Here is an 18,018-nt window from a genome sequence, read left to right as displayed (position 1 = left end):
GGCAGAAGGATTGCTTGAGCCCAGGAGTTTGAGGTTGCTGTGAGCTAGGCTGACGCCACGGCACTCACTCTAGCCAGGGCAACAAAGCGACACTCTGTCTCAAAAAAAAAATAAAAAAAAAAGAGCTGCCTTCTTATTTGTAAGATTCACACTAGCATCAGGGTTAACTGCTCTTATTTTCCTTAATACTTACCCTGTGCCAGGCACTGTGCATACATTGTTGTAGTCAACCTCATGATGGTGGTAAGAAGCAAGAAGCATCAGGTAAAACACAATCCTAAGAATGGAAACAAACCCCTAAGGCCTCTTACATGTAACAGCGCAGCGGGCGATACGTGGACACCAGGACGTACAAGCGCAGATCAAACTTCCTCCCACCAATTAGTAACGGGTTGTTAATGTAGAGAGAGATCACGTAGGCTTCTTTAGTAGACTGAGACACAAACCTGACCATCAGAGAGAAGTCAAAATTAGATGGTAAAAGATAAGACGTCAAAGACGCAATCCATGAAAGAAAGAATGGACAAGCTAGACTGCATTAAAATTAAAAATTTCTGCTCTGAAAAAGACACTGTCAAGAAAATAAAAAGACAAGCCACACAGACTGGGAGGAAATATCTGCAAAAGATATATCTGATAAAGGACCGTTATCCCAAATATACAAAGAACCCTTAAAATTCAACAGTAAGAAAACAAAACACCATTAAAAAGTGGGCCAAAGACCTTAACAGACACCTCGCTAAAAAAGATACACAGATGGCAATTAGGCCTACGAAAGATGCTCCACTTCATACATCAGGGAAGTGCAAATTGAAACGACAATGAGACACACCACACACCTATGATATGCCCAAAATTCAGAACAATGACAACGCCAAGCGCTGGCGAGGATGTGGAGCAACAGGAGCTGCCATTCATTGCCGGTGGGAATGCGCAATGGTCCAGCCGCTTGGAAAACAACTTGGCAGTTTCTCACAAAACTAGACATACTCTTACCATACGATCTGGCAATCACACAACGGAGCTGCAAAACTTACGTCCACACAAAAACCTGCACAAGGATGTTTACAGCAGCTTTACTCATAATTGCCCAAACTTGGAAGCAACCAAGATGTCCTTCAGTAGGTGAGTGGATAAACTGTGGTACACCCAGACAACTGAACACTATTCAGTGCTAAAAAGAGATGAGCTATCAAGCTATGAAATACACGGAGGAACCTTAAATGCACATCACTAAATGAAAGAAGCCAATCTGAAAAGGCTGCGTACTGCATGATTCCAACTATATGACGTTCTGGAAAAGGCTAAACTACGGAAACAGTAAAAAGACCAACGGTTGCCAGAATTAGGGGGAAGGAGGGATGAACAGGCAGATCACAGGGGATTTTCAAGGCAGTGAAGCTGCTCTGTATGATACCGTAATGGTGAGTACCTGTTGCTATGTGTTTGTCCCAGCTCAAAGAATGGACAACACCAAGAGAGAACCCCAATACATAAATACCAGCTTCGGGTGACAATGTGTCAATGTCGGTCGATCAATCTGTAACAAATATACACTCTGGCGGGGGATGCTGATCACGGGGAGACTGTGCACATGTGGGGAAGGGCACGTGGGAACTCTCTGTACCTTTTGTTCAATTCTGCAGTGAACCTAGAACTGCTCTAAAAAATAAAGTCAATTAAGAAAAATTGATAGTAAAGACCAAAGGTGTATTTATTTGGCTGGTAACAAGCTCCTTTCCTCTCACTAAGTGAAAGGCTGGTTTACCAGGGAGGAAACGGGGGTGAGGTGGTAGCCACAGGGGATAGCGGCCAGGGGACAGTGCCAGCAGCTGCAGGACGGCCTCTGGGAGCCCATTCAGGGAAGTACTCCCTGGGCCTGACTATCTGGGGGTAGTAGAGTGTAATGTACTACACCATGAGAGGGCGCCCCTGTCACCCTGGGAACTCCTAACAGGTAAGTCATCTGCCCCACTGGGAAAGGCTCACACCGAGGCTTTGCTCCAGCGGCCCCTGGGCACCGCCAAGCAGCTAAGGAAACTGCAGGGGCAGAGAGGAGCCAGCAAACCCAGGAGGACACTGGACCCGACCTGCAGACTAGTGCACAAGGACAGTGACCTGCCGCTCGCTGGGGTATGCCTGGCCCCCGCCACATGCTTTATGCCTGTGAGCTCACTCCACCCCACAACTCCATGACGGTGCTACTGGTGCCCCCAGTTTACCCAGATGAAGAATGTGACACACTGAGAGTCTAAAAAGCAAGATGTATTGAGCCAGTAAGTGTCAGACTGGGATTCAAACCCGGGACCCCCAGGCCCCGAGCCCCCAGGACTTGAGCACACGCCTTGCTGCCTCAGAACTCCTGCGAATGAGCGGGTCCCACGCCAGCTCATGAGTAGAGAGCCTGCAAGGCCCCTGCCGGCGACCCACTCCCATGGCCCTCTCAACTAACCTCGGCAGAGTCTGTGATTAATCACACTAGTACACAGCCACAGAGCCCTGCTACGACACCACGTGACAAGTGACGCACACCTCTAAGAGCGAGGGCCACCCAGCTCATGGCCAAAGACTGCAGAATGGCATGGAACCGCTAACTGGGACCCAGCACGCAGGTTGGGTGGCTTCCCACACTCACGAAGACGTCTTGCTGTCCCGAGACCACTTTTTGATCTGTGAGAGCTTGTTGATAAGAAAGATGCCCTTTCCCTGGGCTTTGCCACAAGGCTTCATGATCCAGGTGCTGGACGGGCTCTTCCTGAACTCCTCCACGAACAGGTTGTAGTCGGCGGGCAGCATGTAGGTGACCGGAACGAAGTCTGAAAGGTAAACACACCCAGCGCTGGTGATCAGCCAGCCCGACAGCGGCATGAACAGAAAACGCTGCACTGCCTTTTCAGGGGCTGCTTCCTCGGCCCCCCATGCACACGCCCAGCATCTACCGATCAAGGAGGTCTCATACTAACAGGTTACCTTTATCGAGCTCTGCGTGCTCTGAGCACTTTACGAACCTGTTTTATTTAACCCCCACAGCCACCTGTGAGCTAGGCACTGCCATTCCCATTTAGCAGATGAGGAAACCAAGGCCCAGACAGGTCAGTTACATAATTCCGCCCAGCTATGTGAAGGGATTCTGGCATCAACCAGCAGTCCAGCTTTTATCACCAGATGGCACAGGGACACACCGTCCCTGTGTATGGCTAGACGCATGCTGACCCCTTGTGGCAGTGTGTGGCTCTGGAAGTGTCACCCACGAAGCACATCCATTCCCCAAGCACCCACGGAAACTCAGATTCTAAACTTGAGCCCTGCCGCGCCCCAGTTTCTGGAGATGTCTGGAACGAGACAAGTGCCCCCCACACCCTGCACAGACACGCTCACAACTAAAACCGTGAGGCCAGTGAAAGAGGCACAAACCCAGGTAGAGGTATTTTCCATTTTCATCCTTTTCTGCCAGCGGACTCCCTTCCTTCTCTAGCTCCTTCCTGTATCTTTTAATGTTCTTCACCATCAGATCCTTGCGGGTCAGTTCATAGTGGTTCGGGAAGTGGTTGACTATTTGATCATCTGAGAGCCGATATCCGGTTTCAACGCTGAACACATTTCGGATGGTTTGCACGCTCATCCTGAAAGAAGCACAGAGAGTGTGTGCAGGGTGAAGCCCGGCGGCGACGTCCATGTGGTGGCGGTGCCCGTCACGGCCCCTCGAACGCTGACCAGCAGGCCCACGCCCTCAGCGCCCTTACCCGCTACTCCCTCAACGGCCCGAGCAGCACGGAACACTCATGCAGGGACTGACGTGACCTGTGTGTGGGGCAGGAGCTGTTTTGATTCTGCACCCAGAACAGTTTCACTCTCTGGCCCGGAGGAGGTGCTCAATAAATGCTTATTGATTAGTGACAACATTACTGATAATGTAATGAACCAAACAAATGAATGAAAAGACAGACCCCTTTGACTCTGAAATTAGGAAACTCACTTATGTAATATTTGCACCCAAATTCAGGAAGTTCAAGGACCCCTGAAAACCAAAATCACAGAGGTTATTTAAGGGCTCTGAGTCAGCGCTCCATGTTCTTGAAGAGCTTCCTGGGGATGGGGACGACAGAGTTGAAAGAGAAACGGATTCTTTCCAAGCCTCTAAGAAAGCCACCACCTCCCTGCCATACCCTTTCCCTCACCAGCCCCACAGATGGACAGGGAAGGAGTATGGAGGAGGGGCAGGCTGGCCCTACAGGGAGCCAATGAGTCACAGAACAAGGCAGGTTGCCACCTGGCCTCTTGGCTGTGGTCCCTGTCCTCCCCAACCCTACTCCCACCCAACAGCACCACTCAAAAGAGGGTGCCCAGAACACCCAAAGGGTTTCTTTGGATTCCGTGATCATTAGAATAAAGGTAATCTGGCTGGGCACGGTGGCTTACACCCATAATTCTAGCACTTTGGGAGGCCAAGGCAGGAGCATCACTTGAACTCAGGAGTCCCAGACTAGCCTGAGCAACATAGCAAGACCCTGTCTCTACAAAAAAATTTTTAAAAACTTAGCCCGGCGTGGTGGTGCATGCCTATACTCCCAGCTACTCAGGAGGCTGAGGCAGGAGTATTGCTTGAGGCCAAGAGTTTGAGGCTACAGTGAACTATGATGATGCCACTGTACTCCAGCCCAGGCAACAGAGTGAGACCCTGTCTCAAAAAAAAACAATAAAGGGAATCTTTTTTGACTTTTTATTATGGAAAAGCTCAACCACACACAAGAGTAGAGAGAGAGCGTAAGGGAACCCCTTTCCCCAGCACCGCCGGTCCTGCTGTACTCTGCTCCCAGCACTGGCTTTTTCTGAAACAATCCCCAGACACCATATCGTTTCATCCAAAATACTTCTAACAGTTCAAGACTCCTTTTCACATTATCTGATATCCTGATTTATATTGTCACAATTAAAAAGAATAGCAATAATTCTTGAATATCATCAAATATTAATTTGTGTTCAGATTTCCCTAATTGTCTGATAAATAGTGTTTTTTTTGTTTGTTTGTTTTTTGGGACAGTGTCTCACACTGTTGCCTGGGCTAGAGTGCAGTGGTGTCATCATAGCTCACTGCAACCTCCAACTCCTGGGCACAGGCGATCCTCCTGCCTCAGCCTCCCAGGTATCTGGGAATACATGTGCTTGCCACCACGCCTGGCTAATTTTTCTAATTTTAGTAGAGACGGGTCTCACTCTTGGTCAGGCTGGTCTTGGACTCCTGGCCTCGAGCAATCCTCGTGCCTCTGCTTCCCAGAGTGGCAGGATTACAGGCGTGAGCCACTTCGCTCAGCCTGATAGTTTTTAAAGCTTGTGCAAATAAGGGCCAGACCTTCTGACAGTTGTTTTGTCTCTTACGTCTCTTTTTATCCATATATTCTCCCTCTCTTTTTCTTAACTATGCAACTTACTTGTTGAGGTCACCAGCTGTTGTCCTATAGAGGTTCCCTCAGGCTCTTATTTAGCATGTTCCCCTGGCCCCTAAATTTCCTGGAAATTGGTAGTCAGACCTAGAGGTTGGATGAGCGTCAGGTGGATTTTTTGGCAAGGCTACACCCCATGTGGTGTGTACTGCCATCAGCAGGCATGTGCAGCCTGGGGTCTCTCTTTTTGGGATGCCGGTGATCCAGGAGCACCACCTAGTGCAGCACAATCCAACAGAAACATTACAGAACTTGAGCCACAACTGAGGACCACGTTGGTAATTGTAAATTTTCTAGTAGCTATGTTTTTTTAAAAAAGTTAAAAGAAATGGGTGAGGCACGGTGAGGTAGCTTACGGCTGTAATCCTAGCACTCTGGGAGGCCAAGGCAGGAGGATCACTTGAGCTCAGGAGTTCAAGACCAGCTAGAGCAAGAGTGAGACCCCGTCTCTACTAAAAATAGAAAAATTAGCCGAGCGTCATGGCGCGTGCCTGCAGTCCCAGCTGCTGGGGAGGCTGAGGCAGGAGGATTGCTTGAGCCCAGGAGTTTGAGGTTGCTGTGAGCTAGGCTGACGCCACGGCACTCTAGCCCGGGCAACAAAGTGAGAGTCTGTCAAATAAATAAATAAAATAAATGGGTGAAAATAATTTTAATATGTTATTTAACCCAATATATCCAAAGATTATCATTTGAACATATAATCCATATAAAGATCAGCAACGAGAAATTTTACATTTGTTTTTTCATGGCAATATTCTTTCTCATTCTTCTTTCATTTATTAGCAGGAATATTTCTGTAAGGAGAAACTTCCCTTCATCAACAATTTAGATGCCCCGAGAAACAGCTCATAGAGGAAACACAGCATCAGTGCTTGATTCTTTCATGTATCAGTATTTCAAAATAACAAGCAGGTTCCCTCCCCCCAGGCGTGTCACGTGCTGCATTCTGTCATCTATACAACAAATTACCCCAACTGTAGCAGCTTACGCCAAAGGCCCTTGTGCTGGATCTCGTGGTTTTGTAGGTCAAGAATCGGGGCAGGGCTCAGCTGGGCAGTTCTGCTGCTCCTAGTGTGTTGACTGAGGTCACTCGGTGATTTTCAGCCAGCAGATGGGCTGGTCTGGGGGTCCGAGAAGGCTTCATTCACATGTCTGGCACCTTGGCGAGCATGACTAGAAGGCTGGGCGCAGCTGCAACTGCCATGCACAGTGCCTACCCATGGTCACGGCAGCACGACAGCCTCAGGATGGTCACCTCACAGGACAGCTCAGGGCTTCTGTGTGTTTCCAATAGAGGAAGTGGAAGCTGCTAGTTTCTTAAGGCCTGGGCTGACACACGTAATTTTTACTATATTCCATAGGTCAAACCAGTCAAAAACCCTCCCCAAATTCATGAGGAGGGGACAAAGACGCCACCTTCGGAGGGGAGTGGTGTCAAAAACTGTAGCCATCTTTAATCTGCCACAAATCGGGTAGGCAGCTTTTGGAGGATTTTTGGTTTTGTATTTGCATGAACTCATAAATTCAAACATATATGATGAGTTTCAATCTGTTGCAGTTATTCTTACTGACGCTCAAATTGATCCTGTTTTGGGCAAAAGGAGCTCTTCAAGTTGTCGCCTTAGTCCTATTAATGTGACTCCAGTAGTTGTCAATAACGTCCTTACTTTTAGGTACAATAAGCTGTTCCAAGGTCACCTTGCACATTTCCTCCTTATGCCTGGAATTGGTCATTTCTCCAAGATGCCCTTTATAATACTGAAACATTTGCCTACTCTGTAGATTGATTATAAAAATGGCCCCAACTCCCCGCCCGTCTTATTTCCATGTCCCTTGTAATTTCTGCAGCAACTCCCATCTGAAGGTAAAGTCTATACATTTCCTCACCCCTTGAATCTGGGCTGACCTTATGCCTTGCTTTGGGCAAAAATAATGTGGCAGAAGTGATAGTGTGCTGATGCTGAGACTAGGCCTCAAAGGGCCTGAGAGCCTTCACTCTCCCTCTTGGACCCCGCCCCAACCATGAGGACAAGCCCAGGCTGGCCGGCTGGAGGGACGTGAGAGATAAGTTAAACAGTCCTTGTTGCCCTAGACGAGGGCATCTCAGAGCAGCCAAGCCCCAGATGGCCACCAGTGGACAGCAGGCGCATGAGTGAGTCCAGACAAGATCAGCTGAGCCCTGCCATACTATGAGAACCACCCAGCCAAACCCATGACCTCATCGACATAAAAAATGGTTGTCGTAAGCCCTGAAGTCTTGTAGCATTTGTTACGCCGCATTAATCTGGCAATAGATGACTAATCCTCCCACTCTCGCACAGTCATTGTTTTCATGTTTCACGTTCCTTCTACTTCCTGCCCATATGCCAGCTATTTTTGCAGTTGTTAATGGAATACAAATACAATTTCATGACATGTTTTTCTTCTTACTTACTGTTACACAATTTTCCAAATTGCGCTATAATTGTTGTAATTATTTTTATGGCTGCACCATAATCTACTCAGTTAATGTACTTAACCTTTCTCATACTGTTTAACATTTAGTTGTTCACAATATTTTATCCTAACCAATTTTTAAAAACCTGACAGTACACTTAATGCTTAGAACAGGAGCTCTTAAGATATCAAATAGCCAAAGCTATTATACCATTTAGCTTTTTTCTTCTCTCTCATTATCTCTCTTTTGTTATTATTGTTAAGAATAGTTCCAAAATGCTTCTCATCTGGCATGAAGAAGGGAGGCACTGGGTCCCTGCCCAGGCAGTGGTTACCTGCTAAGAGTCTGCCAAAAGAACTTAGCACTGGCTGAGCCCATGGCACAGAGCTACGGGCTACAAGTCATCTCAAATACTGTCTCATTCAGCCTTTTCTTTCAGAGCACCTATAAAACAGGACCTGGATCAATTACTGCATTTTACCTGGGAGAGGTAACAATGCAAACTAGATGCCAAAGCATACGCAGGTGCTGAATGACTATGAATGCTCTACCTGCACTCCATGCTTCTGACGACAAACTAAGTTGTGGTTTAAAACAGAGGTGACTTAACTGTCATTAGGGGCAAAGTAAGGGCCATCCTGTGCTCACTCGTGGAGAGAGACGCTGGGTGCCAGTGTACTGTGTGCCCGGGCCCATGCCAGGCTCTGGAGACGCTGAAATAAGCCAGGCAAGGCCCTCACTCTCAAGGATTCTCAGTATAATGTGAAGAGGGGACGGGTGGGAGATCATAGCACACAGCGTCTGCTGCCACAGCAACTAATAATGCCACCTGGGAGCCTGAGAGGCGGGGGTGACTCCCAGAGCAGGCAGCCCTCGCACTGGTGCATAAAGGATAGTGACAGCACTCACTTATAGAGCACCTACTATGTGCCAGGCACGCAGAGAAGCCAAGACATGAACTGAGGTAGGCTCTGGCTCCACAGTCTGGGCTTCTAACCCTGGATGCACTGTCTCTGATGATGGGGTGGGGTTTGCCGTGTGTGTGTGTGTGTGTGTGTGTGTGTGTGTGTGTGTGTGTGTGTGTGTTGGGATGGGGCAGGCAGAAGTACACCATGTACAAAGGCATGCCTTGGTAGGTAAACAAAGAAAGACACACGGGCTGGGTGTAGTGGCTCACGCCTGTAATCCTAGCACTCTGGGAGGCCAAGATGGGAAGACTGCTTGAGGCCAGGAGTTTAAGACCAGCCTAAGCAACATAAGGAGTCCCTGTTTCTACGAAAAATAGAAAAATTGGCCGGGTGTGGTTGCACACGCTTGTAGTCTCAGCTACTTGGGAGGCTGAGGCAGGAGGATCGCTTGAGCCCAGGAATTTGAGGTTACAGTGAGCCATGATGATGCTACTGCACTGCAGCCCAGGCAACAGAGTGAGACCCTATCTCAAGAACAAAAACAAAAAGATGTGCATCCTCATGCATTGGGGGCGGGGTGGGGGAGAAGGGAAGTGGCTGGGAGAGGCCCAGTAACATCTCTCAAGGCAGCAGCCGGGAGCTGTGTAGGGCAAAAAAGCCCCATCAGCCCTAGTATATTCCCTTCCCAGCCCCCAACACCTGAGGAACCACTGTGACGCTCCAGACCTGGAACTACAGAATGCAATGGCCAGATATATACAGCTGCCTGTCCAGGTGTGTGCCCGCCAGAGCGGGGAGGCTCCCGAAGCAGGAAGCCGGTTCAATCGAGGGAGGGAGCAGACCAGGCCCACACCGAGGCCACTGTGGAAGAAGAAAAGAGGAGAGTGGAGGACACAGACCTCAGCCCATGAGGTGGGGAAGAAAGAGAGAGGAGTCCAGGGCACATCTCAAGCTCCCGTCTGGGTACAGCATGCCCAGAGCCGGTGCCAAGCTGCTGTCTTTTCCTAGTCTCACTCTTCCATTGTTGGTATTGTTTGTTATCAGTCCAACTAGCACCCTCTTACACGAGAGGAAAGCAAAAGCAGGCGCCCAGCGCTCTCCCCGCGCGCTCTCCCGTCTCTCCGGGCACTGACTGGAACTCTCGCTCGCTGGAAGGCGGGCGCTGGGGCTCCTATTTCTCACCCAAATTTCCCACAGTGTTAACACACTCAGCTGTGTGGAGACAGCGTGGACTTCCCGTCCCAGGCTGACAGGCAGCGGGTGCGGGCCACCCCACAGTGTGTGGTGCGCTCACGACTCAGGCCGTGCCCCAATGAAAAATGCGCGCTGAGACACAGCATGACGGCATGAAGACACCAACCCCCTACGACACAGTGCTGCACAAGGCACACTCTGTATCCGCCGTAGTAGATTAATAATACTGACGAGTCTGCTTCAGAAAAGCAATAGAGCCCTGCCTTTTATACTTACCAGTAAAAATTCCAATCTTCATTTTCCGTCACTTGGACCCATCCTCTCTTTTCAAAGTTATTGATCAACACTGACTTCTCGATATCAGTGACCCATTTCACTTTTCCTGCCATGATCCTGGAAGAGATTAAGTTGTTACCGCTATGAAACTTCAACATCAACTAACTGCTCCTCAAACCCAAGGAATCTTCTCAACACCACAGGAAACCAGCTTATGTCCCCCAGGCTCAACCTTACCCCAGCAGTGGTTCTCAATCAGAGGCAACTCTGTCCCCCAGGAGACATCTGGCAGTGTCTAGAGATATACTGGTTGTCACAACTGGGGAGGGGGATGCCTCTGGCATCCAGTGTGTAGGGGCCAGGGATGCTGTTCAACTTCTGACAATGCACAGATGGCCCCTCAAAGCAAATTACGCAGCCCCAAATGTCAACTTGTGTCAAGGCTCAGAAATCCTGGTCTAGTGGGAGATAAATGCAGCCGTTAAATAATCACCAAGTGTTCAACTGCAAATGCGCCAAGAACCACCAAGGAGAGGCATGTGGGGCTATGTGAGCTGGGCAGGAGGATGGGCCCTGCTCAGGGCGGGTGGGGAAGGTTGCCCTGAGTGGGGGACCCTTGAGCTGACTTCTGAAGTGTGAATGGGGGTCAACATGCCTGTCCCGATCGGAGTGTTCCTGTGTCCTTCCCCCATCCCCAGGCATGGCCTGTAACTGCAGTGTGACCTTAAGTGTCTATGTGACCACATGCCTCCCACTGAACACCATCCATGGCTCCGCAGTGTCCTTAAATCACACGGACCCTGGCCCTCACCTGCTTCTCCAGGTCCGTCTTGCGCCACCTCCTTCCCCCTGTTCCTGCCACAGTGAACTCCTCTGCCCACCCTCTCCCCAAGCCCAGGGCCTTGCATGTGCTGGGCCCTCTGCCTATAGCACTTTGCCCTTGTTCTCTCCCACTCACCTGCCCACACCAACGAATGTCACTTCCTCCGCAAAGCTTCCCCGCCCCTCCAGACACAGGTGTCTGGCCCCTCAGCACCCCCGCAGTTCTGCAGCTAGCACCTGCTGCCCCAGCTGGAGGCCGGGCACTCCTCCTCACTGCTACATGCCCAGGGCCCAGCTCCATGCCTGGCCGTGGGGGTGCTTGGTTCAGACTGACTGCCATGGTCCCAGGCCTGCCAACAGCACTGTGGGACTCTAAGCTAGTTCCAGGAGGACTCTGGACCTCAGTTGCCTCTGAAAAGTCTGGTTTTCGCACTGCTCGGGCAGCCCAGGACTCTAGGCTCCCACCCCAGCTCTGACCAGAGAAGGCTGTTGGGGGCTGTCCCCCCATGCCACAATCATCCGGGCTGCATGGTTCACACGCTGTACTTAAAAATCTTACTGGGTGGTCTCACGCCACTGATTTCCACCTGGATGATAGCAGAAGGAAGAGTAGTACCTTTAAACAATAAACCAGTACACTTTGTTATGCTTCTATGCACAATTTCTTCAGAAGGGGTTCCATGCAAAACTGGCCTTGAAAGCCAGGGGCCCTAAGAGCTCCGAGGGCCTTTCATGAATGGAGAGGCACCTGCTCCAGGGACTGGCAATAGCTCCACTTCCGGGCAACCTGATAGGGCAGGAAGAGCATGAGATATGGAGATGGGGCCCAGACATGCCTGGCTCTCCCGTGAGCCTGCTCCCTCCTCACCCCCCAGCAAGGCTGGAGTGTCACAGTGTCACAGAGGCAGGACCACGGTAGAGTATGGGCTCCACAGCTTGGGTTTGAGGCCTAGCGCCACCACTCACCAGCCATGTGACTTTGGGCAAGTTACTTAACCTCTCTGAGCCTCTGTTTCGTCTTCTGTAAAGTGGGGATAACAATAGTGTCTACCCATCCCATGGGGCAAGTGCACACAGGTATAGCACCAGTCAGCGCCCAGCACACAGCAAGCACTCAGAAACACTCACCATCACCATCATCATCATCATCATCATCCCCCCTCACGGAGGAAGAAGCCAAGGCGCAAAGGTTAAGAGCCCGTGTAAGGGCCAGACTCAAGGATTCAAACCCAAGGTGATCCTACGCTAAGGTGCCACCTTTTCCACACAGCCGGTCACTCCCTTCTGTGCACCTGGCCTTCAGCAGGATGAGGACCGTGCCTGGGTCACGGGGGCAACACGAGGAATACAAGGAATCGCTCTCTGCAAGCTCCAAGGTGCCACATAAATGACTGTTAAGTGACCGGTCACGATACATGTGTAACTCCAGCACTCCCCGTGCCAAGATGACAGCAAAAGCACGAGAGCTAGATCCGCACGTGGTGTTGACTGACGTCCGAGAACAAGAGCAAATGCCACGCACCTCACACCCCCAGGCGCATCTACGCCGATGGCCGAGGGGATTCCACGCCTTCGCTCCTCGATTTCAGCCTCCACAGCCCCGAGTCCCTCCCTGACCAATCCTGCCCACACTCTGCCCCTGCAGCCTGACTGCCGAACCAGGATCTCGGGGAGACTCACTGCCCCCAGCCTGGAGACCCCACACCCAGCCGCCCGGCTGCACAATTCACACTCGGTGCTTACAATGCAAGTCTCAGTGGGTGACCCCACACCAGACACTGACTTCCGGCTGCGGAAGAAGGAAGAGTAGTAACTTGAAGCCATAAAGGCAGCAGGTGATACTCACGTGTCACTTTACGCGTCCTAAACACTTCCAGGCGTGTGACCCCAAAACCAGACAAGGCACATGGGGCAAATATTCTCAGCCTCATTCACTGAGCAGGAAGTGGAGGCTCCAAGGAGGCAAGTGCCTCAGTTGGACTGTGAGGTGTTCTTCCGGGCCCCATCCCTCCCTTCCGTCGTGTGGACAAATGGTCACTGACGGGCCAGTCTCAGGCTGTATCTACCACAGGCACTTGTGGAGCGGCCACGGGCAACGCCCAAATTCTCTTTGGCTCCACTGACCCTGACCTCTGGTTCTCACCTAAAACAAAGTTAGTGCCCAGACAAAACGTATACAGCACAAAAATCGAGACACTCTTTAAGAATTTTATGAATGCTGAGGCAAACCCATGACTAGCCAGAATATTCAGTGTATGGCATCCCCAAAGATGCTCTTAGAGTCTTCCCTTGTTGTGATAAATATTTCTGAATCACGTCACTTACTGGCTCCAGCTGACCTTTTCCAGCTGTCATTCCACCCCACTGCACGCTCCCCTTCTCGTAGGGCTTCAGCTGAACTCAAGCCCTTCCTGTGTTCCACGCACCTGCCCGCTAGCCTGTGCTGGCTCTGTCCCTTAATCTGCAAAGGCACCTCTCTACTTTCTCTCCTCCAACTCCCACCAGCCACTCCCGGGGGAGCCATTCTCAGCTGTCAGCTGGAGGTAAGCTGCCCTCTCAGACCCTCTGTCTCCTCTCTGCACTCAGAACCGCCTACCTTGAATTTTAGTTCTTAACATAACTTGTGTCTATAAATGCAGGAGGGCGGGATGCTCTTAGTCACCTGTTTCCCACTCATTCCACTGTTTCTTTCTAGATTGAAGAGCGGGCATTTGCATCAAAGCTCACAGTCCATCTTGTCCGGCCCTAATATCTCCAGCACCAATTCCACTGGGACACACAATAAGCATTCACAGGACAAGGGCACGAGTGCATCTGGGTCAGTCCTTTGAATCTGATTCTTTGCTTTCAATAGCTGCTCCCCTGGAGACGTATTATGGGTTGAACTGTGTCCCCCTCAAAAATATGGTGAAGTCCTAACCCTGGTAGCTGTAAACGTGACCTTATCTGGAAGTAGAGTCTTTGCACATATAATCAAGTTAAGATGATGTCACGACAGAAGTCCTCACGAGAAGAGGTGAATCTGGACACACATACACACAGGCAGAGAACGCCACGTGAAGACACAGAGACACAGAGACACAGACACAGAGGTAAGATGGCCACGTGAAGACGGAGGCAGAGACTGCAGTTATGCTTCCATGAGCACAAAACGCCTGGGGCCACCAGAGGGTAGAAGAAGCAAAAAGGATCTCCCTGAGATTCTTCAGAGTGAGCACGGCCCTGCCAGCACCTCCACTTCAGACTTTTGGCCTCACCAAGCCACCGAGCTTGTGGTGCTCTGTTACAGCAGCCCTGGGAAGTTATTGCAAGATGTAACCCTCCAAGGCACTAGGGAGAAAAGAAGGAAGAAAAATTTATGCCCATAAAGAGTTTTAAATATATATATAGGAGACCGGGCACGGTCAAGTGACGGGCAAAAAGGCAAGACAGCCATTTATGGTTTAAAAGAAAAGACAGGAAGAAATGAACTAAGGCTGCCTCTCCTTTAAAGAGACACAGGGCCTCTTTTTATTGATAGAAATGCTCCAAATTAGCATAGAAACTACCACCTAGAATCAATGACAAGGGAGCCTTGGGAAGAGCCGAAGGAGGGAACAGTGGCTACAGCCATACCTGCAGCTTGAAGATCTGATGCAGTTCCAGCACCGACCATGGCTGAGCCACAGACAGTGACACTTCAGAGCCTCTGTGTCGCCATGCAAAAAGACGGGAATGAAAGCACCAGCTCCTTCCCAGGACTGCTGGGATGACTGCAAGGTAATGCAGGTGTGGACGAGGCACACAGCACCTACTCCAAAAGTTACCTGGGTTTGAAACAAGAACATCCAGCAAAGAGAGCTTTACCTTGAAGCTTTCCATGATCTGACTCTGCACACTCCTTCTGTTCCAACGACTACCTACAGTGGGCCTGGCAGGCCCCGGGCTGCTGCTGGAACTCACAGAGTAAGGAATGACATATTTATATTACTGCTACTAACGGCAGCTACCGCTTCTTAAGCACCAGGATGCGTCAGGCACTGGGTTGGGCAGTTTATGTATATTCTTCTCCACTATGTATGTTACTACAGCTCATGTGACGCCACACGCAGGTATTCTCATTTATTTTTTTATTCTTTGTTTATTCTCCCCATTTTACAGATGAGGAAAATGGGGCTCCAGAGAGTAAAAGGCAGAGACCACAACCTGTCCACAACCCACACCGCCTCCATCCCGCACCACGTGGCAACTGTTGGTTCACAGGTGCCTCCCGTGAGGGGCTGCACCTCCTACAGGGCAGGGGAGTGGGCTGATTCACTCCGTCGCCAGGCACCCAGCTCAGACTCATCAGAACAGACAAGTAAGCCAGCTGGCCGATCCCCACAGCACGGAAGACCGGGTTGACTCCTTCCCAGCCCTCAGAAACACCAAGCCCTTTTCCTTAGGAAAGTAAATAAACACCTGATATCAGACTGTTTTACTGTCACTTCCTCCTAAAACAGAAAAACAAAAGTGGGGTTAAGAGTAATGAACTTGACACATCTCATTGGTGAACTTACATCTCATTGGTTCATATGCATTGATGTGTCTGAATTTTAAGCAACTTTCAAAAAGAGTAGCACCACAAAAACCTAACCAGGAAAAACAGAGAGTGATGTATTGATCTTTTATGCTGAACCCTGCTCAAAATCATAGTTGGGGCTGTCACCCCCTGAGGTATGCCAACCACAGAAAGCCACCCTGAAACCAGAGAGCTGCTGGTTATTTTCAGAAGGTAATATGGGTCCCAGCCCTGGGGCAAGTGGGTAGGATCCCCACAAGCTGGAGAAGAGGTTTCCCACGGACAGCCTGGGGTCGGGGCCACCTATAGTCTAGCTTTTCATCCGTCCACTCAGCACTGACAGCCACTCAGGGCCAGGCCTGTGACAGGGAGACATGAAACTGAATGAGACAATCCAGATGGAGGGGGCATGAGAGACACATCCAACAAGCTACAAGCCCTGTCCCGCACCAGTGCTTTGACAAGACAAAGTTCAACTGTGGCCCTGAGGAGGAAGTCATTACTAATTTAATCCAGCAGCAAATCACATCAGGTCTACTCCAGAAGATTCCAAATCCATCCATGTCTCTCCACAGCTTCCCCAGTCTCCTGGACAACGCAGTAGACCCCCACCAACTTGCTGCCATCCCTGATCCACCGCAACCCACCCCCGGCCAGCAGCAGACTGCTGTTTTGCACACACACGTCAGCTCCTGTCACTCTGCTCGTAACCCTACAGCAGCTTCCATTGCACTCAGAGTAAAACTAGCAGTCCTCCAGCACCCACGAGGCAAGCCGTGCAAGATCTGGGCCCTTGTCACCTCTCAGGCCTTGCCTCCCACCACCCTTGTCACCAACCACCTCCTCTAGCTGCCCTTCATTCAGCTCTTCACACCCAGCAAGCTGCATGCTGTCTTGAGTCTTTGCTCTTCCCCCAGATCTGGCCCCTTCTCAATGGTCAACTGCTCGGAGTGGCTTTCCCTGACCACCCAATCTTAATCCTCCCAACCCTACCATACTCACTTTGTTTTCTCCATGGCACTCGGGTTGTACACAATTGCTTATGCAGCCCTACTCAAAGCATGGCCCACCTGGAGCTTGTTAGAAACACAGATTCTTGAGCTCCGGCCCATAACAAGGAGGTACCAACTCAGACTCTCCGGGCCTAGGGCCCAGGAGGCTGTCTCGAGCTCTCAGGTGATTCTTACCCATGTTCAAGTTTGAAAAGAATTGGTCTAGTTCAAGTATTTGTTCCTTGGTGGTTATCCGTCTTCTACACAGACATATCAGCATCATGAGAGCAAGAGTATCGTTCTGCCTTGCCTCCTGTTGAATCTCCAGCACCTGGTAGAGTGTCTAGCAGTAGCAGGTGCTCAATAAATATTTGATGAATTAACAAAAACAAATAAATGAATTCTCTCCACACACAATCAAACAAGTGCTACTTGTGCCAAGCAGTGAATCAGGTGCAGTCCAGCTCTACAGGGGCTGTGAGCCCCACAAAGGAGAGAGACTTGTAAACAGCCATCCGTAAAGACTTCCACTGCTTTACCAGGAGCATGAAGTATCAGGCTGGGAGTTGAGCTGATTTCCACGGAGTGTGGGAACATGTGCCTGCTGGAGCAGGCCTACAGTCCCGGAGGACAGATGCTTTGCCAAGAGGCCTTTCGCTTCCCACGGTTATTACTACCAACACACAAAAGCCAGGCCAACCTTTCAAGAAAAACAGTAAGCCAGAGACAAGAAATTACATTCACAACAATCATTTCACCCTTCTTGCTCTAGCCAACAGAAAATGGGAGTCCTGGCTGGCTCAGTGGCTCACATCTCTAATCCCAGCACTTTGAGAGACCAAGGGGGAAGGATTGCTTGAGCCCAGGAGTTCCAGACCAGCCTGGGCAACATATCGAGACCCCATCTCTACAAAAAATTTTAAAATTAGCTGGGTGTGGTGGTCCATGCCTATAGCCTCAGCTACTGGGGAGGCCGAGGCTGGAGGATCACTTGAGCCCAGGAGTCTGAGGCTGCAGTGAGCTATGATCACGTCACCGCACTCCAGCCTGGGCTACAGAGAGAGACCTTGTCTCTAAAATAACAAAAAAGAAAATGAGAGTCCTTTCTGCCCCCCATCCCTGCTACCCCAGACATTTTGATCACTACCAGTTTCAACGGAGTCCTACCTAGGCTAGGATTCTGGGGCATCTGGATTGTTTTCCTACAAATCTTCCTTGGAAGGGAAAAAAGAACCACCTTTAAGAAAAATAATAAATAACAATGTAAACAATGGCTTCACATGGCACAGTGCATTGGATCACGGCTATACCGTCACTATCCATCTCCACCCTCCCACTGGGAGCCAGTGCCATGCTCCACAGAGGCTGCCTACCAGTGTCTGTAATTCAGGGCAGGGCCCACCTTTCT

The 18,018-nt window shown here is 50.2% G+C and overlaps 1 protein-coding gene across 1 annotated transcript in view; it reads right to left on the bottom strand.

The window, feature by feature from the left end:
* Nucleotides 1–10,369, bottom strand: part of TTLL1 (tubulin tyrosine ligase-like family member 1) — a 29,380-nt gene extending 19,011 nt beyond the window's left edge. Inside the window, exons 1-4 of the mRNA XM_012637967.1 lie at nt 10,257–10,369; nt 3,415–3,623; nt 2,636–2,816; nt 312–446 (exon numbers count right to left, since the gene is read on the bottom strand). Coding sequence (XP_012493421.1) covers nt 312–446; nt 2,636–2,816; nt 3,415–3,623; nt 10,257–10,369 — 638 coding nt within the window. The remainder of the gene's footprint in view (nt 1–311; nt 447–2,635; nt 2,817–3,414; nt 3,624–10,256) is intronic.
* Between the last annotated feature and the right edge of the window lie 7,649 nt (nt 10,370–18,018).

This window comes from Propithecus coquereli, unplaced genomic scaffold (assembly GCF_000956105.1).
Source record: "Propithecus coquereli isolate 6110/MARCELLA unplaced genomic scaffold, Pcoq_1.0 Scaffold126, whole genome shotgun sequence".
NCBI lineage: Eukaryota > Metazoa > Chordata > Mammalia > Primates > Indriidae > Propithecus > Propithecus coquereli.
The sequence above is the reverse complement of the archived record's forward strand: the minus strand, read 5'-3'. Positions and strand labels throughout refer to the sequence as shown.